At 52.0% G+C, this 22,500-nt stretch overlaps 1 protein-coding gene across 3 annotated transcripts in view; it reads right to left on the reverse strand.

Moving 5' to 3' along the window:
- DHRSX (dehydrogenase/reductase X-linked) overlaps positions 1-22,500 on the reverse strand; it is a 136,280-nt gene that overhangs the window by 80,679 nt on the left and 33,101 nt on the right. For all 3 annotated transcript variants that reach the window (XR_011536002.1, XR_011536001.1, XM_070604885.1), the window contains exon 3: positions 21,869-21,937. Coding sequence is in view for 1 of the 3 variants with exons in the window: in XM_070604885.1 (XP_070460986.1) it covers positions 21,869-21,937 (69 nt within the window). In the remaining 2 variants the exon portion in view is untranslated. The remainder of the gene's footprint in view (positions 1-21,868; positions 21,938-22,500) is intronic.

Here is a 22,500-nt window from a genome sequence, read left to right on the forward strand (position 1 = left end):
CATCACAACGAAACCCAGTTTTACAAATTCCACCACAGTCGGCATCCTGAAACACGCCCCGGGAGGCCATGCAGTGAACGGCGCGCATGATGACAACGCAACACCGGGGTCGCCTGGCACCCACGCCTTCCCGTTGGGATGTGCCGCCATCCTCCAGCCATGGAACCCGGGGGGTGGTGCAGGATTGGAGGGCCCCGTGGCATCCGTTGACCGTCTGGGCTGGTTTCCTAGGTGCATCTCAAGGCTGAGAGGACAGCCTGCCCTCTGCAAGACGTACGTGACCGTGGATGGGTCTTCTGGAGCCAGGTCTTCATCGGGGACTTTAATTAAGAGCAAAGACTCTCCAGCTTGAGTCTGAACGCTACGGTTGACGAGTTCCCCTACTTCCATTCCACCCGTAGAGCAGGATTCGCGAGAGCATTCAGCAAGCATGGACCCAGCGGATGGGTGGGAGGCCGGGCACAGGCAGAGGGGTGGCAGTGTGGGTGGCAACCAGACAGCCCCCTCTGGAGTCCCCGATGGCCTGGTGACATTTCAGGGAAGGCGACCAAGGTCTTCGAGCCACATCTTCCACGTTCTTACACTCAAGATTACCCTGTGGCTTTTACGAATTGGGGTTTTCTTTGAAGCATGAGGTACTCAACCCCAGTCGGAGGAGCAGAAGATTATCGAAATCGAGCACCTCCATGCGTTTAGTCTGACAAGATGGATCTAGAAAGGGAGAGGAGACGAAAAAGAGTGGGCTTCCCAATTGCAACACAGGAGTGGCAACTCCAGTCCTGGGGTCCAAGGGCAATGCATCCACCTCGGACGTGACCATGGATCAGTATCCTCCAGTTTAATGACGTACCCCGGGGACGGCGCGGGACAGGATGGACGAAACATCTCTCAGCGCATCCAGTCGTGAGACGGCGAGAGGCAAAGCATCGTGGGACCTACCCAACGGAAGGAGACACCAAACGAAAAAGCCAAAACGCCTGGGGGAGAGGAAGGACAGAAAGACGGTCGGAAGGTGTCCTAAGCAGTCCCCAAGGGCGGGTCCTTCCAGGGAGGGTCCCCTCCTAGGGCCTGCAGAGGGCGCCGTCCTTCTAAAGCTTGTCCGCCATGATGGGTGTCGGGGAGGTTGAACCAAAACTCACCCCTCCTCAGATCAGCCTCCTCAAAGTAGGGCTGCACCTCTTGGGGGGGGGGGCCACGAGGTCAAAATGATTCACGTCCTCCTCCTAAAAGCGTTTGCACCCTCTGCACGGCGTCGGTATCTGCACGAACGGTGCAGAAGGGTCACGGGGCAAAGGATGGTTGCATTAGCATGCATATTGCGTGCGTCACCACTGGGCCCCCGACAGCAAACACAATGCGTGTTTCACCTAAAAACGCCCCCGAGGAAGCCAATAGGAATTAACTGAATTATTGTCTGACCTTGAAGGAGCCGCATTTTTCAATGCCCTGCGGGACACGACGGGGGGGGGGGGGGAGCCAAAATGATGCATCTGTGCACGCCGGCTGGCTGGCTAAGCGGCAAGGTTTTCGAGAGAAAACTAGGGTTTTTGGGAAAACTCGTATCTGCCACCGGGAGCTGGAGAGCTTCCCAAGGCTTGAAGGCTCTTCTGATGAGGTCAGCGGTTAGACCAACAAATGTGATTTTTTTTTTTTTTTATGTTTTTTTCCAGGATGTTGGAGAATGAAATGTGTCAACGTTTGGAAGACCTCCATGACTCGGGGAGCCCGTAGTTTCCAAAGGACCCACGAGCTCACGGTCTTTTCCAGATGATATATCCACCAATCAATGTTCATTGCACACAACAAGAATATTTCACGGATTTTGACTCCAGATTCCACATCGCGACTTAGCCATTAGGAAATGACCCCTGGTTGGCTTTTGGGATGGGGTCAAAGATCATCCACAATTATCTGAAAAAAAAAAAAGCTATCAACACCCTCCTCTTTTTTCCAGCTAAATATCTTCGCGAGGTTGGATCTTCTTCAACAGAAACAACAGATTGAATGCAAAAGCCGACGGGAGGATCCGGCTGTCTTCTCGGAAACCCCACATTTGCAAAAATGTAAGACGTTTGCAAAAAAAAAAAAAAAGAAAAGAAAATGCAAAACGCCGCCACCTCTCTCCCTCCCTGGATTTTTTTTGGTTCATGGTTTTGCCTTCTTAAAAAAAAAAAAAATGCCACTTACACCAACGTGGGGTGTGTTTGTTTTCTGCCGTGATATCGCACCAAATGGGAGAGCCCTTCACAGGCTGGAGTGCTCCCAGGATGACGACCCAGATGCACGTCTTCCCGCTACGCCGTCACGGAAATCTCTTGGAAATCAGAAGAGAAGGACCTGGAGTTGGCTGGAGGACGAACCTCACAGCTGGTCAATCTCCAAGCTAACCCTCCAGAAAAACTCACATTGCATCCAGGAGCAGGAAGCCCGCCACCGCTCTGGGGAGCCACGCAGAACGGGTTCACGAAAAGAAGGAGAATAAAACGACTATTTCATGCACGTCCCGTACGCTGAACTCAGCTTCTCCCTGTGAAACGCACACACAACACAGCCCTTCACGGGCGCCCATCACAGACGCTTCCAGTGAAACAAGTTCCATGCCCGTGCATGACTGTAATGTGCACCCACGTTGTTCTTTCTTTCTTTCTTTTTTTTTGAGGAAGATTAGCCCTGAGCTAACATCTGTTGCCAATCCTCCTCTTTTTTTTTTGCTGAGGAAGACTGGCCCTGAGCTAACATCCATGCCCATCTTCCTCTACTTTCTATGTGGGACGCCTACCACAGCATGGCGTGCCAAGCGGGGCCATGTCCACACCCGGGATCTGAACTGGCGAACCCCGGGCTGCCAAAGCGGAACGTGCATGCTTAACTGCTGTGCCACCAGGCCGGCCCCCACGTTGTTATTTCTTAACACCCAACCAACAGTTCTGGACCAGTGACGTAGGATCCAGCGCTTCCCTCTACCCGGCCATCTTCTCCCTCCAGGGGTCTTCCGTGGAGCTATTTCTTCCAGAACATTCTGGGCCCCTCCAGCGAGCCACACCTCCTTGGAGGGCCATCTCCAACCACCACAGAACCCCTCCCTCCGTGGATAAAGCCACATAAAATGGCCACAGGTGTAAATAAGACCTTTTGCATATGGCGGCTCACGGAGATGGCGGCTCCGAGAGACCCCAGCATCTTCCCGCCATGCTAATCAGGAGCGTTCTCTGGGCACCTTCCAGGGCACCAGCTGCCTTGCCCGCACCACCTCTAATGCAGAGACTCCGGGCAGGGCGGGCGACGGGCTTTGTTGCCGGTGCAGGAGCTCAGGTGTAGAGGTCAATGGGGAGACCCCGCTGGGACTGGGTTTGTCCAGAACGAAGACTCTGAGCCCATTGCAAGAGGTGGGCTGCAGAGCGGACAGGAGAACCCAGCTGCCTCCTTGGAGGTCAAAGGTTGAAGTCATGGCCTCTAGTTCCTGGGTGTCAACTGGAAGGTTCTTGAAGACATTGAAAGACAGTGAAGACGCTGAAAAAATGTCTCATGTTTTTGCAAATGTGGGGCCTCCGAGAAGACAGCCGGGGTCTCCCGCCGACTTCTGCCTTCCGTCTGTCGCAACGTGTTGTTTCCGTCGAAGGCTATCCAGCCTCGTGCAGATGTGGAGCCAGAAAACGGACCAGTATTTGGATATTTTTTTTTTTTTCAGATAATTAGGGATTATCTTTGACATTATCCCCAAAACCCAACAAGTGGCCATTTTGTAATGGCTAAGTTGCAATATCTGGAATCATTACCAATGAAATTTGCTTATTCTGTTCTGTTAAGACGGATTGGTCTATTAGCATTCGGGACGGGTCCTTTGCCCGTGTGTGGAAAGAAGAAAGAGAAACAGGATCCCAGGAGAAAGATGGTAGACCTTTCGTAAGACTATGCACTGTCAACATGCTGAGTTTTCGGGGTTTTTTTTAATCCTCCTTTCCTCAATTTTTCCTTCCTTCCTATACGTTCAAAGAGTTCATCCTAAGAGCTTGTCCCCATAACACACCTGGAATATGGTACCTTCCGACCTCCAACCTTTAGCAAACCCCCGGGGCCACCCAGCTCTGAGGATAGACCTGGGATTGTCCCCCAAAATGGGTTGAGATGGACAAATCCCAACAGGCACGATCCTTAATCCGGGAAATCGGGAGCTCCCAGAACTGTAGACGGTTCCAGGTGGCCACGTCATGGGGAGGAAAGTGGGTGGATCCTCGTGACCCAAGAAGAGGGGCCTGGCCCACCACCCGCAAAAAAAAAAAAAAAAAAAAAATGAGGATTGGCAGCAGTTAGCTCAGGGCCAATCTTCCTCAAAAAATAAAAATAAATAAATAAAAAATGGCTAAGATAATTCCCTGCCGTTGCATTTCTGCATCATTTTTATTTCCGATGTTCTCAATAGAGCGTACGGCTCTGTGAAGTGTGAGTGAGCACAGAGTCAAACTCGGCCCCCCGGACGGCCAACTCTGAGGTTTGGTGAAGATGCCCGGGACCCATTCCTGGTCTGAATGAGGCCATTTTACAAGCACCGAGACCCCACCCCGGCTTCAGAGAGAGGCACCCCATTGGGGAAAGGCAGAGCCGGCCTCAGAGAGGACCAGAAACTGCTAACGCCACGACGCCGGCTTGCACAGCACGACTTCCTTCGGCAGAAAGAGAGAGAGAGATGCTGTTTCCTTCGATAATTAGTTTTAAACGGAAGCATCATTTGGGAACTGAAAATAAGGACGGGGAAAAATACATCTTCCTCCTCCAGCCTGCGAATGAACGGAAGATAAAGAACAGGTAAACCATGCAAGACCAGATTTCAAATTTCTCCCACTGACCTGAGATATATCGTCACTTTTTCACGTACTCACGCAATCACTGGAGAGGACACACAGGAGGGCATCGCATCGGAAATGTGTTATTTCACACATGCAAACACACAACCTGAGACTAATTTAGCAAAATGTTGAGATGTGATAAAACTACACGGCAGGTCTACAAGGATCTTTATATCATTCTCTCCATGGTGGGGATTTTTTTTTTTTTTTTTTTTTTTTGCCGAGGAAGAGTGCCGCTGAACTAACATCTGTGCCCATCTTCCTCTATTTTGTATGTGGGATGCCGCCAAAGCATGGCTTGATGAGCCGTGTGTTGGTCCACACCGGGATCCGAACCCTCGAACCCTGGGCCGCCGAAGTGGAGCGTGGGAACTTAATCACTGCACCACCGGGCCAGCCCTTCTCGCTCTATTTTACACACATGAAATATATATGAAATAAATGAATATGAAAATATTCATCATAAAAAATTTTAAAGGCCTCTTGAAACTCAAATAGTTGCTACGAAACCCAGAAGATCATTCGTGTCCATCAAACTCTTGCGTGTATTTCCCGTTTAAGAATACTTTGACAAGCACACTCGCCTTCCACGGAAACTAAAACCCCGGGAAAGCACTCCACCTTTTGCTTTTGTGGGGTCTGATTTTCCTCCGTCGAGGCCCACCCACCACCCCTTCTGAGAGCCCTTGTTCACCTCCCGAGCGAAAAATGCTCCCCTTTTGCATGAATTTATTAGCCTTTGGCTTCGGCGGCTCCCGAAGGATCCAAGCCAGCGTTGCATTCCGAGAGCCGGTGCGTAAGGGCGGGGGCAGAAAGAGCAAAATGAATTTTGTCTGAAGGTTGTGATGCCTCCGTCGGAACTGTAGGCAACGGACGCCGTGGTTGTGCGAAACCCTTACAACCACCCGCCTGGTGCAGAAAGAAGACGTGAGCAGACGAGACGCCCTTTGGAAGAATTTCCTTTGAATCAGGTCTGTCTCGGGGAGTTGATTCATCCCCGTCACGGGGGGCCCACCCCTCCTGACCTCATCGAACCGCCAATCATCTCCCACAGGGAGCCCCGCTCCTAATGCCACCCCACTGGGGGTCAAAGGTGGATTTGGGGGCCTCAAATATTCAGTCCTTAGTGCTCCTGGAAAAGAGGGAAGGGCGAGGACCCTCCCATCCTTTTTGTATTCCTGAAAATGATTGATGGCCAAGAACCCCCTCCTGCCCCACAGGAGTCGGGTTAAGACTCAGGGATGCCCCCGCGGCCCCGGTCATCCAGAACGAGGTCAGACACGGACCCTCCAATTTGCATCCTCAGGCTCCCGAGGAATGAGCAGCGGGACGGGGGACAGTCCCCGCAAACAACCCCTCTGCACACCAGCTGTCTACGAGGAAAGCAAGTCGTTGGCGGCTCAAGCATTTGAAGAACGGCACCCGCTCACTCCCCATGCCCCCCACCCGGCGCTTTCTGGACCCCGAGAGAGAAATGCAAGGTCCTCTCTGCCGGCTTCAGAGGCATGCAGCTCGCCGTGACCAGGGCTGGCTCCAGATGGCAACAGCCCACTCGTCCTGTTGCAAAGAGCCGGCCCCCTCCTCGCCTCCCACGGCAAGAAGTGCTTTGCAAAGTCCGTTGAGCTTGAATGCTTTGCCTGAGGAGCGGGAAATCCTCTGCACCGCATCCCACCGTGACGTCTCTAAAGGAAGAGCTGTGCAGAGAGTCTGTGGCCAGACAGAGTCTCTGGGCTGTGAGGACCCTGCAAAAAGGGGACGAGGCTGAATTTCCAGCTGAGGGCCCCAGGGCTTGACCGCCAAGCGGCCACGGAAAGGGGATACCTTGGGACTCCTTTCTTGCTGAAGCGGTCAATTCTCTGGGGACCCTGCGGGGGGGGGCCGAATGCAGAATGCATCTGGGGCATCGTAAGTTGGAGGGTTGTGTGTGTGCGCTCGTCACAAACCAAAGAGAATTGTCAGAGGGAACGGCGATGCGAGCCAGCATCCTCCACAAGGCTGCCGTTTGTCACCCGAATAGGACGATGTCTTGAGGACGGACGTGGCGGCCGGGGGGAAAAGGCTGTGACCCCACGTGTCCAGATCGAGAGTCTGGAGATGTGACGGCCATCCCGATTCGGGCCCGGGCGTTGGGTGTAGCCAGTTGAACTTGGCCCCCCGAGCAGAGGCGTGCACCCTGGACCGGGGCCCGTGGGCTTCTCTGGAAGATGCACTCGGATGAGGTGAGGTCGCGCAGGGCTAGGGCGTGCCTTAAATCCAGTCACTCGGTGTCCTCACGAGAAGAGGGAATTTTGGACGCAGATGCAGACGGGCCCCGTGAGGACGGAGGCAGAGACGGGAGGGAGGCGGCCACCAGCCCAGGGACCCTGGAGTCCCGGACGCCGGAAGAGGCAGGAGGGACCCTCCCCTGGAGCCTCCGGAGGGAGCGTGGCCCTGTGACCGTCGACCTCAGACTCCGGGCTCCAGGACTGGGGAGGGTGGACCCCTGGGGTTCAAACTACCCAGTTTGCAGGATTTTGTTCCAGGCGCCCTGGGGACCCTAAGGCCCTGATAAGGCCTGCATTCCAGCCCCACAAGTCCTGCTCACTCCACCGCCCTGCGACCCTTGACCTCAGACTCTGGGCTCCAGGACGGGGGAGGACGGATCCCGGGGGTTTAAGCCCCCTAGTTTGGGGTAACGTGTTACGGCGGCCCCAGGACACTGACACACCCTGTAAGGAATGCGTGTGTCTACATCAGGCGTCCATCCACACGTTTCTGAGAGCGCCAGCTGATTTCCACAAAAGCGGAATAGACGCTCTACCAGAAACGAGGTGTGTTGTTTTGTTTTCCTGCGTTCCTTGTTTGGGCCCCTGACGTTTAGCTGTTACGCATGAGGAGGGCAGCAAGAAAGAGTAAACGAGAACGAACGGGAAGCGAAGGCAGGGCTTCCGGAGAGCCAACGGGAGAAGTCACAGCCACGCTGGGCACGCGCGTCCTCAAATCTGGGAGAGCACGGTGAGGACGGTCTGTCCCCCAGGTGGGCGTGAGCATTGAATGCACGTCTCCTCTACAAGGCCGTCTGGTTGTGAGGAGCCCGCTCACTGCCCACCTATGGCCCGGGATCGATCCCCACCCCAGACGGCAGACACAGCCTCCAATAAGGCCCCGGGCCCCAGATGAAGCCATGGAGGGAGGGGAAGCGGCTCTTGATGGATATTGCCAGCTGGGGGGAAGGCAGTGTGCAACGCCAACACACAAACACTCACGGGGGGGGGGGTCTCGCCAAGGGACGGAGAGTGACCCCAGGAAGGCAGCCTGGTCTGGCTTCATCCATCGCTTCTGGGCAAACTCAGGGAATCGGGGGGCGGGGGGGGGGTGTCAAATTTGAGAATTTCAAAGCCACGTGCAGAGAAGACAAAGAATGACTCTAAATGAGGGACAGGCGCGACAGGCAAAACCCCAATTGGTATTAGCGTATTTTCCCCACCCCACGCCCCCACACCACCACCTCACTGTAAGGTCCCTAAGAGTGAGGGTTGATTAACACAGCGTCTTTGTCATCCCAGCGATGGGCCAGAGCATGGCGGGTCCCCAGGAAGGAGCCACGACAGCACAGCAGCCATGCGACAGAATCCTTCTAGAACGTTCCAACGTGATGGGTGCGCGACCGGCTTCAGAGTCTGGACGTGCGAATCTGGAGTGGTGGCAGGGGGCTGGGGAGCGGCGTTTTTCAGAAGCCGCCAGCTCCACGGGGACGTGTTCTCATGTCACCCATGGCTTGGATGGCCAACAGCACCGCCTTCCCCTGCAGAGGGCAGAACGTGGACTGGAAGATGGCTGCGGAGGTCCTGTGGGCCCTTCTAGACGCGTCCGGCTTCATTAAAATATTCAGAAACACCACCGCCACCCCCTTTGCAGAAGGGTTCTCGGAGCTCCCGCGACCACAGCCGTTGGGTTGGCTGGAGGAAGGGAGGACCCGTGAGTCTGGCGGCGTGAGCATCGATGGAAAGATGGGCAGGGAGGAGAATGTCGGACCAGGCCAGCGTCTTCAGGGCCCCAGGAGGAGGAGGTGGCAATGACAGAGAATCAGACTCAGGGACCCCGGAACGGTCTAAAATCAAGGAAGTGCCACAGAGATCTCCCCAGTGAAGAGCGGACCTCAGGAATTATCCACGGAAGGCTGTACGCCATGATTTTTCCAGGGTATAACAGCAGGGCACATTCCCGAAGAAAAGTAGGTGCTTATTAGGATTCACAGAATCCGGATTTGGAGGAAACAGGACTCAGAAAAAGAAAAGAAAAAGAGAGAGAACCCATCATTCCCCACCCCGAATCGCTTTACAACCCTCAGCTGGTTGCTTTCTTGGACAGAAGGAAGAGAAAAATCGATTCTCCGTGACTTGCATTTCCGTGGGGGAAGTGTCCTGTCTCTGGGTCCGCGTGTCCACACGCAGAAGTCATCTGGGACGTAACGGGCTTCACTGAGAAAGGGCTTTAAAAAAAATAAGTATTTTATCACGTGCAAACTCGAGCCGCAAGGAGAACGGAGAGGCGGGGCTACAATGGCAGCTGCCATCTAAGAAAGTTGAGAAGTGACCGAGGGATTCCTCGTTTGATGTCGTGAGAGACTGTGTTACGATGAACACAAAGCATCTCCGACTCTGATGGTGTCCGATCAACGCTCTAGGGAAGAGAAGATTGTCCGGGGACAAAGGCGACGTTCGGTCAAATTTCTTACCGGAAACCTACTCACCAAGGGACAAAGGGATCAAGCAAAAATGAATATGAACACGAATTAATTCATTTCTGGGAGCGGCAGAGGAAAAGGCCACGCTCTCAGTTTGCAGTGAAAGTTGCAAAATTTCAACTCGGGAGAGAAGGTTTAAAAATTAAGGAAATACCGCATCCAAGGTCAGACAGACGGAAGTTCAGATTCGCTTCTCCCGATATTCATTCTGACAATTATCTTAAATTAAATATGATCCTAACATAGGGCTCAGTGAAGCCACGGAATTAATGAGTCTTTCCTGTAGCTCAGATGAAAGAGCATATTGTAGAAGGACAGACGTGAATGTGCCATTCAGGGCCAGCAGTTAGCTGGGCATCCCCCGGGAGCCCATTAACGTCTCTGGGCATCAGCTCTAAAATGTTGTGATTTTATGTGATAATAACAATGGTGAATAAGAGAGCAGTAATCATTGCCATCATCATCACCATCACCCTCCTCATAATCACCATCAACACCAGCATCATCATCACCATTACCATCATCATCATCATCACTATTACCATCATCACCATCAACAACATCATCATCACCATCACCACCATCATCATCATCATCATCATCATCACCACCATCACCATCATCATCACCACCATCACAATCATCATCATCATCCCCATCACCACCATCATCATCACCATTACCATCACTGTCACATCCACCATCATCATCACCATCACCATCATCATCACTATTACAATCATCATCATCACCATCACCACCACCGTCATCATCATCATCACTATTACAACCATCGCAATCATCATCATCACCATCACCACCACCATCACCGTCACCGTCACCGTCATCGTCACTATAATCCATACCATTACCATTACCATCACCACCATCACCGTCATTATCATCACATTACCATCAGCACCACCATCATCATCACCACCACCATCATCATCACCACCACTATCACCACCACCACAAAACCACCATCATCATCACCACAAAACCATCATCATCAACATCACCACCACCACCACCACCACCATCAGCACCACCAACATCATCATCACCACCACCATCTCTCCCATCATCACCACCACAAAAGCACCACCATCACCACCACAAAACCACCATCATCACCATCATTACCATTGGTAACATGACTATCATCATCACCATCATCATCACCATCATCATCATCATCACCATCCTCACTACCATCACCACCACCATAAAACCACCATCATCACCATCATCACCATTGGTAACATGACTATCATCATCACCATCATCATCAGCAGCAGCAGCAGCAGCATCACCATCATCACTACCATCACCACCACCATAAAACCACCATCATCACCATCACCACCATCATCACCATCACCACCATCACCACCATCATCACCACAAGAAAACCAGCATCACCACCACCACCATCATCATCACCACCACTGCCATCACCCCCATCACCATCACAACTGCAACCACCATCATTACCACCATCATCATCACCACCATCACTGTCACCATTATCACAATCCTCCTCAGAGCGGCTGTCATTCACTGAGATCCCACAGTTTACGAGATGTTCTCCCGCACGTTCTTTGGGCCAGTGCTCCTCACGTGCCTCTAACGTGCCAGGGGCCGTGCCGAGGGCTAGAGAAATCAGTGACGCCGTTAAACCAACCGCAGGGCGACGTGTGAGACCGATGAGCCAGAAGGAGTTGAGGGAGCGGAAAGTGGAGGCACGTGACTTTAGGACCGCTCCCTTGGGGTCTGCTGTGAAAGGTCAGAAGTCCAGGGTGAGGAGGATTTGGATGGTCAGGAGGAAGAAGAGAACGGCCAAGAAGCAGAGACCCCGTGTGCACGTCTGCAGCTACGGGGAGGAGCCACGAAGGGCACCCTGCGCGTGTGGGTTGAAGCAGGTAAGGCAGACGCATGCCTCCGGACTCCAGGCTGGGCCAGGCCAGAGAGGGGAGAACGTGGAAGCTGGGAGGCCAGCTTGGAGGCGGGGGTATGGACCAGGTAAGGGGACAGGTGTGAGCTGGGGGAGCGGGGTTGGTGGCTGCAACACAGAAAAGGAATGGATGCTTGAGACATCGGTTCTTTCATTCGCCGCCCCCGCGACAAGACAAATCCCACGGGGAGCAAGAACCCATCGGAGGGCGTTAAAAAATTATTTTGCCGAGTGCACACGAAGGGCCAGGCCGTGACGGAGCCTTGGGACGATGTCCCGGAACCAGCCAAAGAGTTATGGCTTCTTGGGGTTCGGACACAACCCCCCAAAAAGGGGCGAGAAATTAGCACACACGCACGAGACACAGTCCTTTCCGCCCCCGTAGCCACAGCAGACATCACTAATCCATCCCTGATCGCTCACCACCGGATCATTCTCATCTCAGGGGTGCCGGGCAGCCAGAACCAGCCAACCAGGCCGAGGATTGGAATCCGGTTTGTCGTCCGTCCAATTCACGCTTCGGGTGTAGACGGAGCGCCTCCTGCCTTCCATCGACTGCTACGAAATTAATTTCTCTAGAGGCTCGGCAACGAAGGGATGGGGAATGAACCCTGCATGCTTCTTTTGCAAGTGAAGTTTGATCGCTCAGCTGAAGCCAGACTTTGTCTATGCAGCTTGGATGAGGAGGGTTGGCTTTGTTCTTGCATTTTTTTTTTTTTTTTTTTTTTTTGCGGGAGGAAAGATGAATAATTGCTTGCTGGATCATTATTCTTTCCTTTCCTTCAAAGAAATTATTATTGATTTTGCTTTCGGCTCCTGGGTTCTTTCGACTCGGTATTTTATTTCCGCACCATGTTACTCCTTTCATACGCCTACTTCCCAATTTATACTTCATGCCCTGGGCGCCTGGTCGTAATTTTCTTTTCATTTATGACCAGGACAGGAACGGAGAGCAACACCGACTCTCTTCATATTTCGGCTGTGTTCCATAGACAGTGACACCTTCTATCTATCTCCATTTCGTTGTTGATAAAATATTTTGTTCCTGGCTACGAATCCCCTCTCTGTCTACATGCTTCAAAAGGGCAGCTTTCACAAACGAACGTGCGTTTGGGCATCTGGAAATTCCGTTTTTAATCAGTAAAATGAACTATTAAAAGGGGGCTTCTCCCACCCCCACTATCAGCTGAGGCAGCAAGGCCGTGGATGGAGGCATATAAAGTGGCAGGAACCGCGAGTGCGGAAGTTTCCAGAGGAAATGGGGCGGGCGACGGGGGTAGGTCCCACGATGCTGAGACCTCAACCAGATCAAGGATGTGCAAAGGGGCCGGGGTCGGGGGAGATCAGAAGTCAGACAGCAGAAACGCCTGGAGAAAACCATTGGCCGCTCTGCACCCCCATCCTTGCCTGGAAGGGAAGGAACCTGCAGGAACCCCCCCGTCACCCCAGAACATGAACTTTGTTACCTGCAGGGGAAGACACGGGGGCCCAGCTCACTCCCGAGGACACCTCTGGCCATGACAGGAGGACAGAGGCGGCTCCATGGGGACTGGCCATCCCCCCAGGGCTGGTGGGGTCATAAGGTTTGTGGACAACACCAGAGAGCGAGTCCTATGGGGTCACCATAGGTCCCACTCAAAGGGGCCACCAGGATGGGCCGCAGGACCCCAGTGGCACGAAGCTTGTGGTACAATCCACATCCAACTGCAGACCTTTTTCCATCAGCCCAACTGAAATCCTACAGGATTTGTCCTTTGGTGACTGGCTTCTTTCACTGAGCATCACGGCCTCACGGTCCATCCATGTTGTGGCCTGTGTCAGAATCTCCTTCCTTTTTGACGGCTGAGTAATATTCCACCGTGTGCACAGACCACATTCCATTTCTCTGTTCATCCATCGATGATATGTTTTGGGGAGGCCACCAATCAACCCAGAGAGCATCTCTAGGTAATTCTTAGGATCTGCTCAAATGCACCAGCTCTTGTACCCGCGCAGCCCCCGCCACTGGCATCATCATTCACTAAGAAAATGATAACAAGACTTGCAAATTTCTCCTTATGGAAACTGAGGCAGTGCCACAGTCCCAGGGCTCAGTCCCTTGAGAAAGGGGTCAGCTTGCCCTGAGCAAAGCATCTTCCTGGGGACCCCCTGCTTCTGTCTGGGTCAGGCGGGAGCCCGGTCTCCACCCTGTCCCACACTTTTGCAAAAAAAAAAAGAAAAAAGTAAGGTCTCATGGACACCTCCTGGGACACATTCCATCTCTGTGGAGGCATCTGGGGCTCCAGAGTGTGAGAAACAGAGCAAACAGCCCCAAATTTCCACCTCGCCAGCATTTCAGAAGAAACGGCTTTATTCACGGTGTTTAATCATTTTTAAAGCTACAGCGGGAGGCAGAGGAATTTGCAAACTAAAGGGAACGACCGAGACCAGCTGTAACTCGGATCTCGACACGCGCCCAGGACGGAGCTGTCAACCTCACGTCTCCCAGGTGGGGCGTCGGCGGTGCTCGCGCGGTGCACGGGCTCCCCGCCCCTCCACGGCCTGGGTTATGTCTCGCAGATGAAGCCAGGACAGCAGCCAGGATACGACTATCTCGCCGGGCTGACAAAGCCATCTTTTTTTTTTTTTTTTTTTTTTCCTCCCGGAACAACCCTCATTATTTCTTATCTGTGAAACAGCGCATGCAATATGAGCCGCTCAAGCCGCTGATAATCTTCTGGGTAATTAACTTGTAAAACGGCCTCTGTCCTCGTTAATAGGTGGAATTGAGAAATGTGCCTGAATTGCATTTGCAGGGCAAATTATGGGAGATCAGTCATTCAGCTCCCGGCATGTCTTAAAGCTCCTCCCAACCCCCAGTCCGAGGAAAGGGAAGCTCGAGACTCCGGCTGTCAGACTGGAATAGCTGTAACCTCTAAACCCCATCGAACCTCTGACCTCTAACCCCGACCCCGTCCCTGACCCTCCCTGAGAGTAACGTTACAGCTGGAGTTTTCAGAAAGTGGAGATGAAGTCCGCTGTCATTCACCCTCCTGTGCAGAAACCCACGTCCCAGGTAGGTCTGGACGTTGACATGCTGATTCATAGGCATTTAAGATCGATTTCTCCATTTTCTGTAAACGTAAAACAGCGCCCAGAATTAAAGTCGCATAGTTTCAAAAATATAATAAAAATATAGAAATGGGCAGGTCCGGCCACACCTGCCAGGTGAGTGAGTATCCCACAGTGACCCCGTCTACGCTCCCCTGGGCACAAGGAAAGAATGTGTGTTAGAGGTAAGAGGGTTTTTTTTACAACTTGTTCCACAAAAAGAAGTTTAAAAAACACGTTCACTGCGGAAAGCAGGATGGAGATTTCTCAAAAAAACTAAAAACTGAAATACCGTATGATCCAGCCATCCAGCCTACTGGGTATTTATTCAAAGAACTTGAAAACAAGAATGCATAAAGATACATGAACTCTTATTCATCGCAGCCTTATTCACAACAGCCAAGACGTGGAAGCAACCTAGGTGCCCATCAATGGGTGAATGGAGAAAGGAGATGTGGTGTCTACACAATGGAATACTACTCAGCCATGAAAAAGATGAAATCGAGCCATTCGTGACAACATGGATGGAACCTGAGGGTATTACGCTAAGCGAAATAAGTCAGACCGAGAAAGACAAACATCATAGGATTTCCCGCCAATGTGGAAGATAAACAAGCACACGGATAAAGAGAACAGATGACTGGTTTTGGGGAGAAAGGATGGCATCTGAGTCTTGCCCAGGTGGAAGGGCGGGGTGGAAATTGTGGACTCTCGGCTGGAACCCGAGACGGGCTGCGTCTTAGAAGAAAGGGCTGTGTCTCAAGATTAGGAGCCGCACGCAAGGCCCCGCGGCAAAACGGAAATAGACTCCTCCTGACGAGACCTTTCGGCGAGCTTCCACGAGATCCAGACTTTAAAATAACTATTTTAAGACGTTAAAATAACCATTACGAAGGAAAGAGTCTACAAGAAAAGATGGACGCCACGCGGGAAGACACAAAGAACGCGAAGAAAAGATGGGTAACCTAAAAATAACCAAATGCAAATTCTCAAGCTGAAAAAAAAATACAGTTTGTTTGGCTGAAAACCAAACTCCAGTCATGGGAACTTGAGATGGGTCAAGAGAAATCATCCAAAGCCAAATAAAGTTGGATAAAATGAAGGGACCTCAATGGACTGTCAGTGTCACACAATCTAACGTACGTGGAATTGTAGACCCATAAGGACAAGACGGGAACAACAGAGCAGAAAAAGTATTTGAAAAAAAAAATGGCTAAAAATTTTCCAAATTTTATCAAAATCATCTACCTAAAGATACAGAGAAAGGAAACCTTTTAAACCCCAGCAGGATAAACATGGGGATAAAAAAAACAACACCTAGGAATATTATCAAGGCTCTGAAAACAAAAAATAGAAAAAAGAACATAAAAAGGCCCATAATATTCAGGAAATGTTGATGATAATTGTAGCTGACGTCTCATTCGGAACAAAAGGCCAGAAGTCCATGTCACAACAGCTTTAATATCCTGGGGATGTTTTCAAGCCAGAATTCTGGATCCAGGGAAAAAGCTTTCAAAGTCGAACGCAAGAAGGTGACATTATCAGAGGGATGAAAGTTGCGGGAATTGATCGTGCGCGGACCCACAGTCAACGCAAGGCTAAAGGAAGCGCCTCGGGCGGGAGTGCAATGGCAGCGGGTGGAAATTTCGATCTACAGGCAGGAACGAGGCGAGCGATTACTGTTATCTGCTATCTGCAGGTCCTCAGCATCATGCAAATCCTGGGGCCTGCCTGGTGGTGCAGAGGTTAAGCACGCACATTCCGCTTCGGCGGCCCGGGGTTCGCTGGTTCGGATCCTGGGTGCGGACATGGTGCCACTTGGCATGCCATGCTGTGGTGGGCGTCCCACATATAAAGTAGAGGAAGATGGGCATGGATGTTAGCTCAGGGCCAGTCTTCCTCAGCAAAAAGAGGAGGATTGGTAGCAGAAGCTAGCTCAGGGCCAATCTTCCTCAAAAAAAAAAAAATCATGCAAATCCTGACACGGCACTAGAAAGAGAGAAACTTTGTGCCAGAAGAAAAGCCTTTATGACAAAACCTGCAAATAAACGAAATAGAAATATTTATCTTCAAGGCATAGGATAGTCCCTTACGGAGACCGTCTTGGCGGTGAGAGCTTCCAATATCCACTAACAGGTGGTTCTAACAGATTTCTAACTTGCTAACGCCATGGGTTCTGTACCCCCAAAACCCCGTACCGCACGGATGAGGATACAAAGTGGAGGACCACGGATGTGCGAAGGGAGGTGGCTGGAGGCACAGCCCTCCATACGGACGTGTGCGGGATCAGGCACACGCTGGCCAAGCCGCTGTTCGGCGTCAGAATCCAGACACACAGCATTTCACGCACATGCTGTTCCTTCTCGTTGAACGAGGAGACTGTTCCAGGAACGGCTATACGTCCGGGTCTTATCTAAGTGTTTGAAATATCATTACCTAATACTTCAAACTTTATATATTTTTTTTTTTAGAAAAAAACCTTTTCTACTATGTGTTTATATTCTATATCAACTAAAGTTGACTTCATTTCCCCCACAGGGGGAAAAAAAAATATTATGGAAGTACCATACCCAAATAATGTTTTAGACACTGTACCATGTGGATGATCTCTGATTTTCGAGTTTAAAAGCACGGAGCATCTTGAGATCGAAGGAACTGATCTGAATGCAAGGATTCCGCCCCCACGAAGGAAAGAAAAACAATGAGGCGAAACAGGACAAAAGGAGCAGCGACGTGGTGGGGAGTGAGAAGAGCGCGTAAATTACGGGTAGGGGAAAGAGAACGCGGCAGGCAATAGGAGAAGGAAAATTGGCCCCTGTGGGATTTTGTGAAAATCGTCTCAGTATTTATAGGGAGGCTAAGAAAACCAAGCCAGACGATCGCCCTTTCTCAGGGCGCCCACCTTGCTACGGCTTCGAAAGGTTACAACCGATTGTTAGGACCCCGAGAAACGCGGAGCTTTTCATACAAGGATGCGCGGCGAGAGCCGTTAAGAGCCGATTAAATTTTCAGAAAGCGCCGCGCTCTGCCTTCCACGCCTCCGGAAAAGACACAACGACCTTCTCCACCTCCTAATTACCCGCAGGAAATCAGGTCTGTCCGCCTGTCCATCATCTGTCTACCCGGACGTGCCGGCTCACTGGCTAACTCAGGACACTGGGTTAAAAATGAAGGTGGAAAAAAGTTAAAAGGACTGGTATGAAAAATGACGCAGTCACTAAGGGGCATTTTACGCTAAATAAGGAAGATAAAGGTGGTCTCGCGCACATGCGGGGCCAAATATACGTCCAGGATATGGTTAAAACGTCTCTTGGGAACACCATTGACTTTGGCCAACAACATCATGCCAACTGCTTCATCGTAGAAATTATGAGTCAAGAACTCTTTGCAATGAAGAAAAAGGGATACACGGGGACCGAAAAATCTACGCAATCAACACTTACACTCACGTGTCTCCAAACGTGCCAACCTTCCTTCTGATTTCTACAAAACCAGACCATCTACGAGTAGAACGAAGATGGTAGGTGTCTACTCGCCTCATGGTAGGCGTCTACTCGCCTCAAGGTGGGTCCACCTTCAAGGTGTGAATTCCCTCCTGGATGATGAAGACGAGTAGATGCCCTTCCACCTTCCAGAGACTTTCTCACCCATCACCACAGTGAATACTGACTTTAGACTACCTTTTTTTTGGTTTTCACACCCAATCCGTGTTTTTTATATTTAGTTGGACAACCCCATAACGACGGTTCGTCGAGACGCGTTTCCCAGTATCTGGCAGCGAGGTGCACACCGTTGGCTTTCTTGACACAGGTCAAGCTTACGAGGTGCGGACCCCTGTTTTCTTTCCATAAAAGCAAACCAGAAGTAATGCCTAAAGGAGGCACATGCGTCGACCGGCCGGTCCCTCTTCCCGATAAAGATGGAGCCAGGTATTGCTGGCGGAACGGCGTCAGGAAAGATCTAAATTGGTGAGGAAGACACTCCCGACGATGGAAGCTGTGGGATGGGGACCAAAGCAAGGGACATCTTTCCCCTTTTAAAGAAGAGGACAGACATCGTGTTTTCAGTTGGATCACCCCGAAGATTTAGGGTTCAAGAATTCCACCACGGCTTCCGTGAGTCTCGGGAAAAACGCACAAACCAGAATTTACCTTCCTCAAGTCCTTTCAAGAGCATTTAAATACTTATCTGTTCCCACTTGGGTTCCTTGGAACCCCATTATGCCATTTTGTGGCTTGTTTTGGTGACGTTGTTCAGATATTTTTTTAAAAAATAAATTAGCAGGACGATCTGCTCCAAATAAGAGAGGTTTCACCAGCAGATAATAACTCGAGGGCCATCAAGGTGTTGCCACTGTGGATATGTGATGATAAGGTATTAAAAATCTTACCCGGAAAAATCTCGAGATTGGGAGATGAGCCCTGTCGTCTCGGTTCCCGACAACAGCCATAAATTTATCATCCCCAGGAGCTCCAATGAGCTGGAGGCTGGCGTGCCGGGACCCTCCCGTTGCACCCAAAATAGGACCTCAAGTGATTGCAAAGGCAGAAAGTGCCAGAAAGTAGAGAAGAGAAAGGATTCAACCGAGAACTAAGAAAAAAGGATGAAGGACAGAGAAGAGAAGGGGCGGGGGGGATGGCAGGCAGAGAGGTACGAGGTGTTTAGAAATAAGTGTGTTCTTGACAGTCATGTGCTGACGTCGTTAGGACGTGTGCTTACTTGCTCCAAAAAAAGGAATCCACCCAGCCATGATTCCCCAACGCTACAGGAATTAGGGAAGAGCCACAAGCAATGAACAAGTGGGGCTCCCTCTGGCCTCGTGCTGAGTGGGGTAATTGCAGGCTGTGTGGACGAGAAGCTCGGGGGCTCCAGGAGGTGCAGCCGGTCGAGAGAGAAGCCCGTCCGCAGAGCTGGGGGAGCTCGGTTCTGCAGAGCATCCTGACCTAGGCGGGGTCCGGCCGTGTTTGTAGGGAGATGTGCCAAGAGGAAGCAGGGGTGTTGACCAACGGCCACCGAGGGGCAAGGAGACACGGCTTCCCCAGCTGGCCACCTGCAGGAGCCTCTGCTGCACCCGCCATGCCCGTGGGCAGTGGGTCCCGCTCACAGGGTAGTGGGCCCGGGGTTGGCTGGACCATGGGTCCGGGGGCTCCCGAGCTTGGCTGCACATTCAGCCAAGGAGAAGGTCAGTTTGAGGGCTACAGCCAAACCGCCCCCGCCTGGCCCGGCGTCAGCATCCTCCACTTGTCTCACGGTGGTTCCCCCCCCGACACCGTGAGTGGACGTGCTGGGACCTCAACCGACCGACTTCCCAACCTCGGGCTTCTGAGGTTGCAAAACCAATATGGCGCTGCTCTCACGTTCGGCCAAGGCACGCAAGAGTAACTTAAAAAGTGAATGGGTGCATGTGAGTCTGAGTGTGTGTGGGTGGAATCAGGGGCTCACCTCCTCGCTGGACCAGCTCCCCTGTCCCCGTGGGAGTGACCACGTTCACACGGGCTCAGGCCACAACCCCCCAGCTCCCCGTCCAGCCGCCTCCAGTCCTTCTGGATGCAGCCACCGTCAGGAATGGGCTCGCCATGAAGAAACAAGAGCAGACGAGCCGCAGGCGTGTCACAGGTTTGAGGAGAGGGGCCCGCCTGCTTCCAGAAGGGACACCATCATCCCAGCGATGAAGAACCATCCCCTGCCCCACTGCCGGCCCCAGCAGCCTCCTCTCTGGCCCAGAAGGGCTGCCAAAGACCTTTCCCTTTCATCCAAGTGCTTTCTGCACCCAAATCTGAACCTCAACGTACAGAACTGAAGACACCACGGAATTTGTTCAAAGGCGTTCTTGAAATCTCCTTCCTCCGATGCATCCAGGCCAGCCATACGTAGCCCCGAATGAACCTTTTCTCCTTCCCTGGTTAGGTTGACAACATAAGCGCGTTTTGGTGAATTCTTCTTTAAACTATCGTTTTTTTAAAAAAAATTCATTCCGATTTTTTTTCAAAGTCATGGAAAAAAGAACACGTGCTCCAGACATTTCTCGCGAGACCCCTGTTTTGGTCTGGAAAGTACGGTTTCGTGCATTGAGGATGGCAGTGGTTCTTAACCTTAGGGGTGCATGGGGATCCCGAGAGGGCTGTGAAAATGCGGATTCCCGGGCGCACCCATGAGTCCTAAGGCACGGAGCTGGGAATCTGCATTTCTAACGTGCTCCCAGCGATGCCAGCGCGGCGGGTCCAGAAATGCATGCTGGGATGCTCTGTGCCTCCGTGAACCGCTGCAGACAGGACGGGGACAATGATGGGCTGTCACAACTATCGATCATTTCTGCCCCGGGGGGCAGGTCACAGAGACAAGGAAACAGCTCCCGTCTGCAATGGCTGCCTGATATTGCACAGAGAGCTAGGCCGTGGGCGATGGGGAAGCCCCCTTGGTGGTCTGTCCCAAGATGGAAGGGAACGGCCATGAAGGGCGTCGGAGGCCACTGGGACTTTCAACACTGCCCAGCCTTCGCAGAGCATAGGACAGCACGTGCCCGCATGCCCTGGACTGGGGAGTAAGGACACCAGAGGACAACAGCTCTCCTTCCTGTCTCATGAATCACAGTGAGCCCAGAGATGGGAATCCCCAGCTTGTGGGCGCCATCTTGGATCCAATGGACCAAGACACTGACGTGCGTCTTCTCTCCTTTAAACGTACGGCACACGCGCAAGCATTGCTCAGAGAGAACTCAAAGAGGCTTGGAATCAGGAAAGACGGGAGGGACGTGCACGCGTGCCTCAGGCGGAATAAACAGGTAGAGTACTACGGGATTCTCTACGGGGCAGAGTTGAGTATCCTTCGGTCAGGCAGGTGCCGGTTGCAGTTATCATCACTCAAGAACCAGCAACCAGCAGATGCACCTGCTGGCTGGGGCGTCCAAAGGTTCCCGTGTGAAGATGCGTGTCAGAGAGCCCTGGGCACTGGAGACGGACACGGAATGAACGCGGGTCCTGATTTCACAGGGATGCGATCAACCAGCACGTGCCAATGCCTTCCCTTGTAGATGCCTACGCCGAGCGATGCTGTCGTGGTGTCATGCTCGACGCCATTGCTCACGCTGCCGTGAGGACCAGAAACGCCCAAGAGAAGTGCAGGGATCAGAGACCTCTCCCGCTCAGTGCACTTGCACCGCCCTGTCCCTAATCCCACAGGAGGGTCTGCGGCCCAGCCCGTGAACACCGACTCGGACCAGGAAAGAGAACCATTCGAGGACGCAAGAGTTACCTCTGTCATTCAAGGTTTCTTCTTTTATCTTCCTCACAGCTTCGCCGGCTTTGTCCTCGTTATTTCCCGCTAAAAAGGATAAGAAAAGAGGTAATTATGGGGAAGGTCATCGGAACCTCGCAAACGCAAAAAAAAAAAAAAAAATGTTTTCTTGAGATGCAAAACGCGATCCTGAGACGTGCTCTGTGGGGGTTTCTGCTTTTGTTCCGGTGTTGAAATTGGCCATCAGAGCAATTCTGGCCGATCCAACCCCTCAATTTAAGACCCATTTTCTCCAGCCCGGATTGGCAAAACGGATGCATTTATTCGACATTTGACTTTGCAGTGATTACGGGGATGGGAGGCGCCGGGTGGCACGATTCACAGGTGGAGGCCGAAAATAACACGCCTTTCTAGGCGCCACGAGCCATCCCTCCTTAACACCCGGACCTGAGGCAACCTGTCAGCTTCTTCGCAGGGGGAACCAAGCCCCAACCCCCTGCACGGGTGGGTCCTGGGAGAGCTTCGATGGGAGGGAGAGGAGAGGAACCAGCTGAAGAACCCAGGCGTGGTCGTGAAAGGAAAATATGGCCATGGACGTCTTTTCGGGGGTGAGCTGGAAGGAACGTAAAAACTGTCACTGCCTTGAAGAA

The sequence above is a fragment of the Equus przewalskii genome, chromosome X, assembly GCF_037783145.1.
Source record: "Equus przewalskii isolate Varuska chromosome X, EquPr2, whole genome shotgun sequence".
NCBI classification, from domain to species: Eukaryota; Metazoa; Chordata; class Mammalia; order Perissodactyla; family Equidae; genus Equus; species Equus przewalskii.